This window comes from Pan paniscus, chromosome 15, assembly GCF_029289425.2.
Source record: "Pan paniscus chromosome 15, NHGRI_mPanPan1-v2.0_pri, whole genome shotgun sequence".
Classification (NCBI taxonomy): domain Eukaryota; kingdom Metazoa; phylum Chordata; class Mammalia; order Primates; family Hominidae; genus Pan; species Pan paniscus.
In genome coordinates this window covers 85982012-85995586 of record NC_073264.2, presented here as the reverse complement: position 1 = coordinate 85995586, position 13575 = coordinate 85982012, and the positions used below count along the sequence as shown (strand labels likewise).

At 34.5% G+C, this 13575-nt stretch overlaps 1 protein-coding gene across 1 annotated transcript; it reads right to left on the bottom strand.

The window, feature by feature from the left end:
- Positions 1–6336: 6336 nt before the first annotated feature.
- LOC100981981 (upstream-binding factor 1-like protein 1) lies at positions 6337–7884 on the bottom strand. Its single transcript, XM_003832915.5, has one exon. The coding sequence runs from the start codon at positions 7870–7872 to the stop codon at positions 7024–7026; it is 849 nt and encodes a 282-aa protein (XP_003832963.4). The 5' UTR covers positions 7873–7884; the 3' UTR covers positions 6337–7023.
- Positions 7885–13575: the final 5691 nt, after the last annotated feature.

The window sequence follows — 13575 nt, the reverse complement described above, 5'->3', positions numbered from 1 at the left end:
AGACAAGCTCTCTTTTTGTACTTTCAGGAAGATTTTGTATAAATATTGGATTATGAAAAAGAGATAATTTCAAAAATCATCTGGATTGAGGTGGGTGTTTTTTCTTCCTCTCTTTTATTCGGTATATATTTACTGACTCAAATTTTCAACAGTTGCCTCTTTGGGACTGATTGCTTTTTTAAAGTTACTTTTGGTAAGTTACATATTTCTGGGATATTATGTATTTTATCTAAGTTTTTCAGTGCTTGGACATAAAGTTGTTCAAGATAGTCTCATTATATTTTTAGTGTACACTAAATTTGTTAATTATACACTTTTTTATTTTTATAAATTTTGTTCATATTTTCAATCTTTTGTCTTCAATACTCTTACTATTAGAACATCAATTATACTGGTCTTTTCAAAGAACAAGCTTCAGCTATTTTCCTTATTATTTCTTTTTTTTCTTTTTCATTCATTAAGTTTTGTTCTTGTCTTTATTACTTTCTGACAGTTTCTTTGGAATTACAATGTTTTAAAAATTTTCTGTTGTTCAAGTTTTTCTGTGGTGTCACTAATTTGTGACTTAAAAAAATTCAACTTTTAATATTATGAAAACAATTTCGTTTTGATAATATTTATTGTATATATTTAGGTTATGTTATTCAATGCATTCAAATGTAGAATTTATTTATTCCTGTTAAATATTGCATTTTACATTTACACATTAATCTTTTTTTGTCAGAGATATTTTTAATTTTAAAGTATGCTTTAGATAATAATAATGCAGCCATTCCCATTTTTTTTGTTGTTAGCATTTACAATGTATAATTTCTTTTTGCATTCTAGAAGCATCAACCATTTCTTGTCATTTTAAGTGAGCATATTTTAGGCAATCAATAGCAAGATTGTATTTTTTAAATCTCACGTTGTATTTTCTGTTACCAAATGTCACCTATTTTTATTTGGATTTTTATGCACAATCTGACTTTATGCTTTATAATTGCTATGGTTTCTTCGTTACTTTTTTTCTTCTTTTTCATTTGATTGATGAAATGATCCAATGAAACCATCTTTATTTTCCATTTTTATTCTCTGCTATCTTTGAGATTATATATCCTATTTATTGTATAGTAGTTACCTTTAAAATTACTTGACCAGGTAATGTGTTAATATTTATTCTCTTCCGGGTTTTTCAGATACCTTAGACTGCTGCAACTCGAGAGACTTGACTCCTTTCATTTTATTCTTTTATTTGTTATTTGTTTTATACTCCCTAAATTGTCATCATTATCATTATTGTTTCTATAGTAATTACTTAAAAAAATTAGCTTTCTGTTTTAGAGAAGTTTTAGATTTGTAGAAAAATTATGAAGATAATGCTGAGAGGTTTTTTATATGCCAGTCCCTGTTTATTCTGCTGTTAACATCTTGCATTTCATGTATCTGACATTTGTTAAAATAAGTGAACACACATTTGTATATTACTATTAATTCATGTTAATACTTTATTCATATTTTATTCTATTTTACCTAAGGCCCTTTCTCTCTCTCTCTCTCTCTCTCTCTTTGAGATGGAGTTTTGCTCTTGTTGCCCAGACTGGAGTGCAATGGGAAGATCTTGGCTCACAGCAACCTCTGATTCCGGGGTCAAGCGATTCTCCTGCCTCAGCCTCCTGAGTAGCTGAGATTACAGGCATGTGCCACCACGCCCAGCTAATTTTGTATTTTTAGTAGTGATGGGGTTTCTCCATGTTGGTCAGGCTGGTCTTGAACTCCTAACCTCAGGTGATCCACTCTCCTCGGCCTCCCAAAGTGTTAGGATTACAGGCGTGAGCCACTGCTCCAGGCCAATTTATCACTCTTGATGTTAACTTTGATCACCTATATAAGGTAATGTTTCTCCATTGAAAAATTACCCTTTCCTCCTCCTGTTTTCTACACTGTACTCTTTGGAAGTAAGTCAATATGTGCAACCCTCACATAAGGAATAGGGAATTATGCTCCACCTCTCTGAGAGTGGAATAGCAGTATAAACTATTTCAAAGTCTTCTGCAAGCAGATTTGTCTCTTTTCCCTGACTTCTGTATTTATTCTTTTTTTTCTTTTTTTTTTTAAGGGAGTCTTGCTCTGTCTGCCCTGGCTGGAGTGCAGTGGCGCAATCTCAGCTCAGCGCAACCTCTGCCTCCCGGGTTCCAGCGATTCTCCTGCCTCAGCCTCCTGAGTAGCTGGGACCACCAGCATGTGCCACCATGTCTAGCTAATTTTTGTATTTTTAGTAGAGACGGGGTTTCACCATATTGTCCAGTCTTGTCTCAAACTCCTGATCTCAAGTGATCCACCTGCCTCAGCCTCCCAAAGTTATTCATATATTGGTGTGTATTTCTTTTTCACACTTGCTTATTTTCTGTCACTGCAAGATACTCTGGGATTATCTTGCCCTTTTCTTTCCCAGTCCTAGAATCAGTTATTTCTTCAAAAGTCTCTGGTTACTTTTTCTGTAGAATGGTATAAAAAAAAAACAAGATCTGGATGCTGTGTGTGCTCATTGCTGCTAAGATATTCTTTGCTTCTATGTCCTCTCAGCTGACAGAACAGATAAATGTATGTGTGTCTAATAACCCGCATATCTACACATACATCTATATGTAACTATCTATATCTCTATAAGTTCATTTAAACATGAGTTAATCCTGATGTCTCCAACTCTAGCGCATTACCACATGGATCATTCTAGTCTTTGTCCCTTGATTATCTGTAAACTTGCATTCCAGCAATAAGAAATCTGGCTCCTACAATCTGCCTTCTATTTACGGAATTTTCAATGTCTCAGTAGATGTGGGTAGCAGTATCAGAATTAACCCACACCCTCATGAAAAACCTCTTTATCAATTAGAGTACAATATTTATGTATAGTTTCTTTTGCTTTTAATCTTGAATATCCTACTTATTCCCAAATTTACTTAGCTCAACAACTTTTTCCCAAATACCCTTCAGTGAGGTTGGTTCATACATTTGTACTACAGTTAGATTGTTTTGTCACATTCTACAGTGTATCAAGGTATATCACAACCTTACACATGTACATTTTTAAAAATTCACATGCATTAGGCTTTATTCTTTGGACTGTAAAGTTCTATTGGTTTTAACAAATGAGTCACGTACCTATGATTACAGTATTAGGTTTCACAGATCTAAAACATCTCATGTGTTTCACAACTTCAGCTCTCATTTCCTACCCTGGAACCTCTCACAACCATTGATATTTTTACTGGCCACATAGTTTTGCTTTTTCCAGAACGTCAGATAATTGGAAGAACAGCCTTTTGAGGCTGGCTTCTTTGACTCACTAATAATATTTAAGATTCATCTATGTTAGTCTGTGACTTATTAGCACATTTATTTGTACTGCTGAATGATATCACATTGTATGGATGCATCGCAGTTGCTTTATCCATTCATCTGTAGAAGGACATTTTAGTTGTTTCCAGTTTTTGGCAATAATAGATAAAGATGCCAAAACATTCATGTCCAGGTTTTTGTGTAGACACTTTCAAATTAGTTGGATAAATACGAAGAAGCACAATTGCTAGATGACATGGTAAGAATATGTTTTACTTTGTAAAAAACTGTTCAAGTGTCTTCCATAGTGGCTATACCATTTTGCATTCCTACCAACAATAAATGAGAGTTTCCATCGCATTACATCGTACCCAGCAATGTGTGTTTTTGATTTTTGAATTTTAACCATTCTCATATGTACATAGTATCTAGTTGTTTTAATTAGTAATTTCTCAATGACAAATGATGTTGAACATCTTCTTATACGTTTACTTGCTATCTATGGACCTTTTTTGGTGAGACATCTGTATAGATCTTTTGCCTGTTTTTTTTTTTAATTGGGTTGTTTTATTATTGGTCAGTTTTATGCATTCTTTGTATATTTCAGATCTAAGGTCTTTATCAGATATATGTTTGCAAATAATGTTTTTCAGTAGCTTGTTTTTTTATTCTCTTAACAATGTATTTGCAGAGCAAAAGTTTTTTTATTTTAATGAAGTCCAACATATTAATTTAATTGTTCATGGATTATTATGCTATCGATACTGTTTGTAAGAACTCATCATCTAACCCAAACTCCCATAAATTTTCTCCTATGTTTTCAAGTTTTATCGTTTTGTATATTACATTAACTATATGATCCACTTTGAGCTTATTTCTGTAAAAGGTGTTAGGTCTTTATCTGTATTATTATTATCATTACTTTGCATATGGACATCCAATTTTTCCAGTACTAATGGTTAAAATGACTATAATTTTTCTATTGAATTGCTGTTATTCTTTTGTCAAAGGCCAGTTGACTATAATTGTGTGGGTCTATTTTTGGATGTTATTCTGTTCCACTGATGTTGGTTCTTTCAACCAATATCATGCTGTCTAATAACTGTATTTTTATACAATGTCTAGAAATTGGGTAGTTTGAGTACTCTAACTTTGCTTTTTGGCATCATGTTAGCTATTCTAGGTTTTTTGTCTTTCCATATAAATTTTAGAATATATTTGTCAATATCTACCAAATCCCTTGCTGAAAGATTTTATTAAATCTATAGATCAATTTGGAAGAATTAGCATTTAAATAATACTGAGTCTTCTAGTCCATTAATGTGAAATATGTTCCCATTTGTTTAGATTTTTTAAAAATGTCTTTCTATATTGTTCATTTACAGATTGTATATATATTTAGTTAGATTTATACCTAAGTATTTTATCTTAGGTATAAATGAGAGGGGCAGAGAGGGCTATTGTAAATGGTATTGTTTATTTAATTTCCAATTTCAATTATTCATTATTGGCATACATGAAAACAAATGACTTGTGTATATTAACTTTGTCTTATGTGACCTTGCTTATATATATAGCCCTAGGATGTTTGTGTGTGTGTATGTCCATTATTTAATTGGAATTTTTTCCAGGAAAAATCATGTTACCTTTGAATAGCTATAGTTAAAATTTCTTTTTCTCTCTTTCCAATATGTATGTCTTTTATTTCCTGTATCATCTTATTGCATTGGCTAGGACTTTCAGTATGATGTTGAATAGTAATGGGGACAGATGACATTATTGCCTTGATCCCAGTCTTAGGGGAACACATAACAGTTTCTTACCATTAAGTATAACCACCCACCCTCATTCCCTGCAAAGCCGTGAAGTATCTTTCTGGGATCTGCATTGTAAAAATAATGGAATTCCTCAAGGTAAAACCCACAAAAGTAACTGGATTCTTCCAAGACCAAAATCATGGGGAGTTACCTCATCCTTATGCTAGTTCACAATCTTCCTCTAGCAATTAATCACAGTTATTTAAATGGTAATTCCTAACCATTTATGTCAATAGTGGTTTCTGTTCCCGATAAGCAAATCTTGGCTATTATTTTAAGCATTAGTCTCTCTTTCCAGGTTTGGGTGGTAGTTTGCTCTGCAGTCTCAGTTCTGCATGGATAAATCCATGATTGAATTTTGGTTTGCTCAGCTTTTGCTTGATTTTAGGACAGGAGTGATGACTTCCAAGCTCTACATGTCAAAACTGAAACTAGAAGTCTGTTTTGTTTTTTGTTTTTATTAAATTTACTGGTACATGTAATGAGTTTTTAAAATTCATCACTGTTCTTAATATCTTATTCTAGTTTAATTTCCTTTTTTTGAAGTTTATTCTTTTTTTTATTTTTAATAATTTATTTCAAATGTACACATCAGCATAATTTTCATGATTTTAAATTCTGTAAGCATTAGGTTAAAAGTCAGAAGCAATCCAAGAACAGATTATTCTTATTATTTAACATTCTTCTGGATATTTTAATCCAACACATTTAGAAATTAGAGGTATAAAAATGGTAAACATTGTCATTATTCTCTGAAACTTATTATTTATTTAGAAAAAACTTATAAGTAAAATTTTCCTAAGATATCTAGGGACAAAATAAACAATATTCAATGGTTTTTATACAAAAATAATACAACTAGTTCTGTGATGCTAATATTCATGAGAACAAAATATGAAAATAGCCAGAAATATTTAATAGAATAAAGGTATACTGAGAAGGCACTAACTTTAGGTAGATTTTCAAACATATTAGTAAATCAAAAAATTAAAACAATGTGACACTGGTGCATGAATTCTTAGATAGAGCAGATAGTGAAACAGGATAGTGTACTCATCTATATCTGTCTTTCTCTATATCTTTGTATCAATCCTGAATGCTAAAGGTGAGATTCACTTGCATTTGAAGCAGCAGGAAAAATTTGGAGCTTCAAGAATAAATGCAGATATAACTTAGAGAAGCTGCACCCAATGTCACAAATGATTCTGTGGAGGAGCTCTTTCAGATTAAATCAGTAACTTTTTATTTTGTATTTTCATTTTTCTTTTGAAATAAGCAAAAAAAGTCTAATCGAGAACTAAGAGTCAGATATACATGTAGAAATATTACTCCCTACTCCCAGGCATGGGAATGGCCAACTCCTTACTTCAGGGAGGGAAGGAGAGAGATATCAAGAGTGGGACAATTCTCTTAAGACACCTACCCCACCTTTCATCAAATAAATATCCCCGACCCTAGATTTAGTGCAGGAGTCCTTAAAAACATTTCCACAGGGAAGTTCGGGTCCCAGGCTTATGGGTATCCCCCTACCACCTTTGGCAGGACAAAAATGAGTAAAGCAAAGCCTCTTGCTTCAGAAATATTCAGTCTAATACAGTGTGTACCCCATAATGTAATCATCTCTTCATTTCAGAAGCCTTAATTGCATAAAGTTCCTTGGGAAAGGGATGATATTTGTTTGTTTGTTTTTTTAAGGATAAGGCCAGTATTGGCTCAAACTTGTATTTATTCTTCCCAAAGAGTTCCTCCCAGGTTCGTAATCTTGATGTAGGAGAGTGCTGCACCAAGTTGCTTCTTTCTTCCCAACCTGTCCTACTTTGCGGGGGGAAGGAAGAAAAGAAAAAAACAAAAAAAAAACAAGGAAGCTGCACTAGAGCCACTGCCCTCAGACATCAACTTCCATTTCTTCTCCACTGCTGCAGTCTGAAGAGTTACTGCTTTCTTCCTCTTCTCCATCTTTCTTCCTGTTCTCTTCTGGTTCCATGGAGACATGACAGTTTACCCAAATAGTCTGTGATGAATCTGTTCCTGCAGCCTGGAGCCCTTGCCCCTCCCCAAATCCTTCTTGCAGACCCTTTGTTGATGAGGACTGCGGATCTGCTTGTTTCAACCTGGGGTCCGGGCCTCCTGTCATGGCCATATTCTTATCCTTAGCATAGGTCGATTCTTTGTATGCAGCATAATTTTCAGGTGACAAAGTCTTGAGCCAGAGATCCAATTTCACCTTGTATTGCTTCTGCAGCTCCTCAGCCTGGCTCTTAAAATGATCCTTCTGGCTCTGCGGGATGCGCTGCCAACGTCTGCCAATCTCTACCATGCGCTCCCTCACTGACAAATGTTGCAGCTCTTTACTTGACCAGGAATCTTGGTGAAACTTGTGGTATCCATTCATGGGGGGTTTCTGAGGCTCTCCATGAAATTTTACCTTCTTGAAAAATCGATCCGTTTTTGGAAGAGACCTCACTTCTTCAATATTTTTCTGAACCTTCTTTTGCACTTTGTTTTGAGTCCTCTTGGAGACACCAGATTTCTTGGCCTTCTGGACTAAATCAGGGTGTTCTTCATTGAATCGAGCAAGTTTTTCCTCAAATTCTTGCTTTGCCTTCTGGAAATCCTGAGTATATTTCTGTTTCATCTGCTCTGGGAGTTCCTTGTATTTCTTTGACAGGATTTTGGTCAGTTCCTGGCTTCTCATCCCAGGGTACATTTGGGAGTACTGGGGCCAACTCTCCATGAAGAAGCGATTAAGTTATTTTAATATGGTTTTTAGTCATATTCACTCAGTCGAACTTTGTGAAACATACCTTTATTTCACTGTCATTTTGAATGACAGTTTAGTCAGATTGAATTCTAAAGTAAAAGCTATGTTCTCTGAGAATTTTCAAGATATTATCTGACTCTCTTTTGGCTTCTGTTATTGCTATTGAGAAGTCTGCTATCAGACTAATTGATATATATTGTAAGTTAATCTATTTTTTTCTCTCTGCAGTTTAACCAGATCTTCTCTTTTTACTTAATGTTCTACCCTTTCTCTAGAATGTTTTAAAAGATAAATCAGTCTCATTTATTTTGTTTGCTCTTCTTAAATATATTGGGTTTCTTTTCTTAGCCAATTCTGGGAGAAAAATGACCTACAGTTTTAATGTAGTCTAATATCAATTTCTACTCCATTTAAAAAATGAAGAATCTTAGGATCCAGGGGATTAAATACTTTTTGTAAGGTCACAAAGCTAGTAAATAATAGTCTTATAACTTGAATCCCATACAACTTGAATCCATGTTTCTTTGGATGACAATGTTACATACTGTCTAAAATATACATAGTTTGTAGATAAATAATGTTATCCGGAAAATTCTAATAAATCTGAAATAAATTGTGTCACTGAATCTTGATTATTCTCTTTTGTTTATGATTTTACTGGTCTTTTACATGATTGCACATTCTTCTGATTAGGTAAAAAAATACTACATGATTCTTTAAAATTTTGCAGGATTCATTAAAATGATATTCTCTTTGCTGGTATTCAATATATCTGTCATATTTAATTACAGAGTAAAAAATGATACATTTTATATTGATAATGAATATCTGTAAGCTTTTGACTTTGGTGACATAATGTTTTTTACTTTTCTCCCAGTTTTTAGAATTAACAATTTCTAAAAAGTGAATAAGTAGTAAAAAGCCCCCACAAGAGTATACAATACTCTTCTTAAAGAATCTTTAACTATATACTCCCGTTTCATCAAGTATCCCTAGCTGGGTCTCCATCTGAGTTCCAAAAACATCAGTTCCTCTGACTGTTCTACTCTAAGGCCTAAAAAGTATAAGAACTCCTCGGTATCATCTTAGTTTCTCCAACTACAAAATGTACAAAGTAAAGTAATTTTCCAAATACATTAAAAAGTTGCACAACTTTGTATACGGGTGGAAGGAGGCTTGTTGAGACTGATATCAGATGACTGTTTACCTGACATCTTTTTATTTGCTTGAGAGAAATAGAACAGTACATAAAATTTTTATTAAGTATGGCACTTAAAGTTTTTTATGAGTGAAAATCTCCACTTTTATAGAAGCCATATATAGTGGTTCATGCAGAACTTGCCAACCTCTATCTGCTATTTGGATCCCATTTTACAGTTGAGGAATCATGAAGAGATGGAGGAAAGTTAATGAAGATGCAAAAGGCCACACAGCAGGCTGATGTCAAAATCTAAAATACATTCACACATGCCTGGGAATTTTAACTCTACCCTGAACCTTCTGTTCCTCTGCCTCCATTTAACAGGGAAAAACACATGCAAATATATGCTTATGCTGACACAGTATAAATCACATCTAACACATGTCTAACCTGTATCTTTATTTTTGCTTTTTGAGAAGGAGTCTTACTCTGTCGCCCAGGCTGGAGTGCAGTGGCACAACCTTGGCTCACTGCAACCTCCGCTTGCTGGGTTCAAGTGATTCTTCTGCCTCAGCCTCTCGAGTAGCTGGGATTACAGGTGCATGCCACCACACCTGGATGATTTTTGTATTTTTAGTAGAGATGGGGTTTTACCGTGTTGGCTAGGTTGGTCTCGAGCTCCTGACCTCAGGTGATCCATCCGTCTCGGCCTCCCAAAGTGCTGGGATTATGGACGTGAGCCACCGCGCCCGGCCACATGTATCTTTCTCATATACTTTAAGGTCATTTACTTTTATAAATAATGAAAAGAAAAACTGAACAGTATTCATCTCTTCTTCACCAAATGTCGAGTAATAGAAGGCATACTTTCCAAATACGTGTGTGTATGCATGTGTGTGACAGTGTGTGTGTGTATTTATATATACATACATTCTGTAAAATCCATGTAAGTATATTTACCATAGGGCCCTTGCTGGGCTGATGGTTTGCCAATGTATCCATTCGTTATTTAGCTATCCCCAGGGATAGCATTTGGAATAAAATCTGTCTTTTGAATAGAGATGTAAGTGAAACCAAGTTCTTTGATAGGACTCTTGACTGAAAAGACTTTGACAGAAACCTCCTATTAGGATCCAATTATATTAAACTGTGAAATGTTAAAAGCACTTCATCACAATGTGTAGTGCTTTCTCCCTGTGCCTAAATGCAATCTGGTACTTGCCTCACCTTGAGTCTTTCATAATGGGTGCCCAGAGGAACTGTATCATGGAACAGGCAAGACTCAAAAATATTCTTCTCAGTTCTTTAGAAATCAAGTCCCAGCCTCCTTAATAGGAATTCTGACAAGGTGTAGTATATGTTCCCTGGGTAATCAATCAGGCTTGCATAGAAACCATAAAGGAGCTCGTCAGGCTGCTGGAGTGAGTGGTTTCTTATGAACAGCCTCATTGTTCTCACAATTAAGGCCAAGGAGGCAGCCTCGGAAGAAGGGTTTCTGTGGATATCTGAGGGTGAGGTGTGGGAGGAAGGAGCTTTGGGAATGTAAACAATAGCCGTCCTTCTAAATCCTAAGAGGCTTTACTTGCAATGCAAAAGATATTAACGTCTGATGAAAGCAAAACAAGCAAGTATACTTAAAATTGCTGCTGCTACATCATGCTGTTTCAATATGTTACTAGTCAGAAGATTATAAATTCACCAACTTCACCTTTTGGACTATATCCAAGCAAGCTATCACAAAACATAAACAGCTGGATTCTTTTATCTGATAGATATAATTAGAAATGAAGTCGGCTTTAAAAAACACTATTCCGAACTATGACTGGCAGATTTTTTAATCTTAACTGTGTGCTTCAGGAAAATACACATTTAAGATCTGATGTTTTCTCATTCCATTAATGGAATTAAACTTTTACTTCTGTACTCGGGAGGCTGACTGGGAGCATCTCCTGAGGCTGGGAGTTGGATACCAGCCTGGGCAACATAGTGAAACCCTGTCCTTAAAAAAATTAAAGATTAGCCAAGCAGGCATGGTGGTACACAGCTGTGGTCCCAACTACTCAGGAAGCTGAAGCGTGAGGATGACTTAAGCCTAGAAGTTTGAAGCTGCCATGAGCTATGACCCTGCCACTTCACTCTAGCCTGAGTGACGGAGTGACACTCATCTCTAACAAATTAATAATAATAATAATAATAAATTTTTGCTTTTTTTTCCTCAGGGCAAAATGACAGGTAGATAAGTGCAAAGAGTTTAATTTAACTTAACCATGTAAGTCTGTAGCTATATGAAGAAATATACAATTTAATAGTAGCTGTATCTAGAGAGGAGGTAAGGAAAATGGAATTTGCGCGGATTACATTTTTGTGAGAAAAAGTCATGTATTCCTTGTGTAATTAAAGGTAATAAAAAGCAGGAAAAGTAATATATAATATTCTCTTTTATAAAGAGATGAATTTTGCTGTACTTCTATCTAGTAAATTATATCAAAAAGATAACTGTCAAAGGGATTACAATTTCCAATAGGATAATATTAAGGCTGTGATTTTTGAACAATGATGATGCTATCATCTAAAACAGGTACATGTATATATCTTAGGTACTTAACAAGCACAATACTTGAGCTTTGTTTGACCTACTATATCACTTATTCATTCAGTTATATATTTATGAAGTGACAATTCAGTAAGTGAGAATTGATGAAAATAATTAAGACAGTGTTAACAACAAGCTAAAAAAAAATTAACCCACCTGGAAATTCCCAGAGTAGTGTTGAGATTGCATCCTGTATGGGCCATGATGTGATGGCATCAAATTTATAACGTTCAAAGAAATGATATTACATGTAATATTATGCAGATTAGAAGACAAAATTAAAGATATCTAAGGTATATTAAGATGAAGGCTAAAGTGAATAAAGATTATATAGCCACAGAAATAAAAGGGGGATTAATATATTCACCCTTTAAAATGCATTTATTAAGTTTTAACTGTGGACCAAGTATTGTGTTGTATTGCAGAGATTGTATTAATGGGCGAATAAAACAGTGGTAGTTCAATTTAGGAAATGTATATGGAAGGATGCACACATGCTAAAAACACATGGGCATAAATATGATAGGTGCTATAAAGACACAAGTACAGGGCAGAGTGGCACATAGAGAAGGAAGTGATTTATTTTACCTAGATGAATTAGTGAAAGTTTCATGGAGCTGACACATTGCATCTTGGCTGGTAAGTAAGAATTTGCCAGGTAGACCATCATGTCTGGGCAGTGGCAGAAAGATGACCCGTGGGTGAAAGAAGATCACCATATGTATGAGTGCAAGGAGGAATAGAAAGAAAAAATGTGTTGCTGAATGTACATGGGATAAGCAGAATACAAGATATTTGCTATATAATATTTTATGTAACTAGGTTTTGGCTTAAGGCAATGAGATTTAGTATGTAAACTTACATTAAAACTATTATTAAAATCTAAGTTGAATTCGAATTGCTTTCCCCATCCCCAATTAGGATGGGAAAACAAACAATATGAAATATATGTGAGTTTATAACAAAAGGTCAAATTACTATGTTAACTCTGCTATTTGTCAGTAAAACAAAATTTAAAAAATTGTCATTTATCATTTGCAAGGCATGCCCAGAAATTTTAATTGGTGTACAGCAAAAAAATTCTATATGGAATGAATTTTTACCTGGCATGTTATGAGAACTTATGTAATGGTTGGAAAAAAATGCTGCCTAAGCATTAAGAAATTGAGTTAAACAATTAAATTTTATTCTACTAGGTTTAGTGTTTTAATTGGGTTTTGTATTTGTTTAGAGTGAGGGTCACAAACTGTGGGAGATAAAGTTTGGTAGATGTATTAGTTATCAATTGTTAAACAATCAAAATTCAGTGCTTTAAGATGACAATGATTTAGTTTTTCTTAGGGATATGGCTGGATGGTCCTTCTGGTTTCACTTGGGATCACCAGTGTGATTGGGGAAGAGAGAGCATAAGTTGTAGCTGTCAGTAGGGCACATTAGTTCTGTTTCTTATGGTCTTTCCATGTAACTAGTTGGGCTTCCTCACAGCATGGAGGTCTCAAGGCAGTACTCTGAGAGGACTACATGTATTTCAAAAGCATGAAAACAGAAACTAAAAGAATGCATAAAGATGCACTTTGGAAGTCACACAGTCTCACTTCTGCTGCATTCTAACGGTTGAAGCATGCCAGAGAGCCAGACCAAATTTAAAGGGAGACAGGGATGAGAATATCACTTTTGATCATGAAAGTAGTAAAGTTTTATTGTGAGAAGCATGCAAAATGTAAGATATCATTATGGCCATCTTTAAAAACAATCTACTACTACCAGTGTTAGTAGAATGAGGTAGCTACACTTTTTAAATGCAGTTTAAATCAATTTAAGCAGTGTATGTGTTCTCCAGTTTTCTGATCTCTCTATCATACTCGTTTGTCTTATACTAAGACTCTCCCATCATTTATTCTCAAAAGGATTAGTTTTCTATGCATAGCTTAGAGAATACTGA

Bases quoted from the DNA above. Each gene is read 5' to 3' on its own strand.
- LOC100981981 (XM_003832915.5), bottom strand. From the start codon at position 7,872: ATGGAGAGTTGGCCCCAGTACTCCCAAATGTACCCTGGGATGAGAAGC.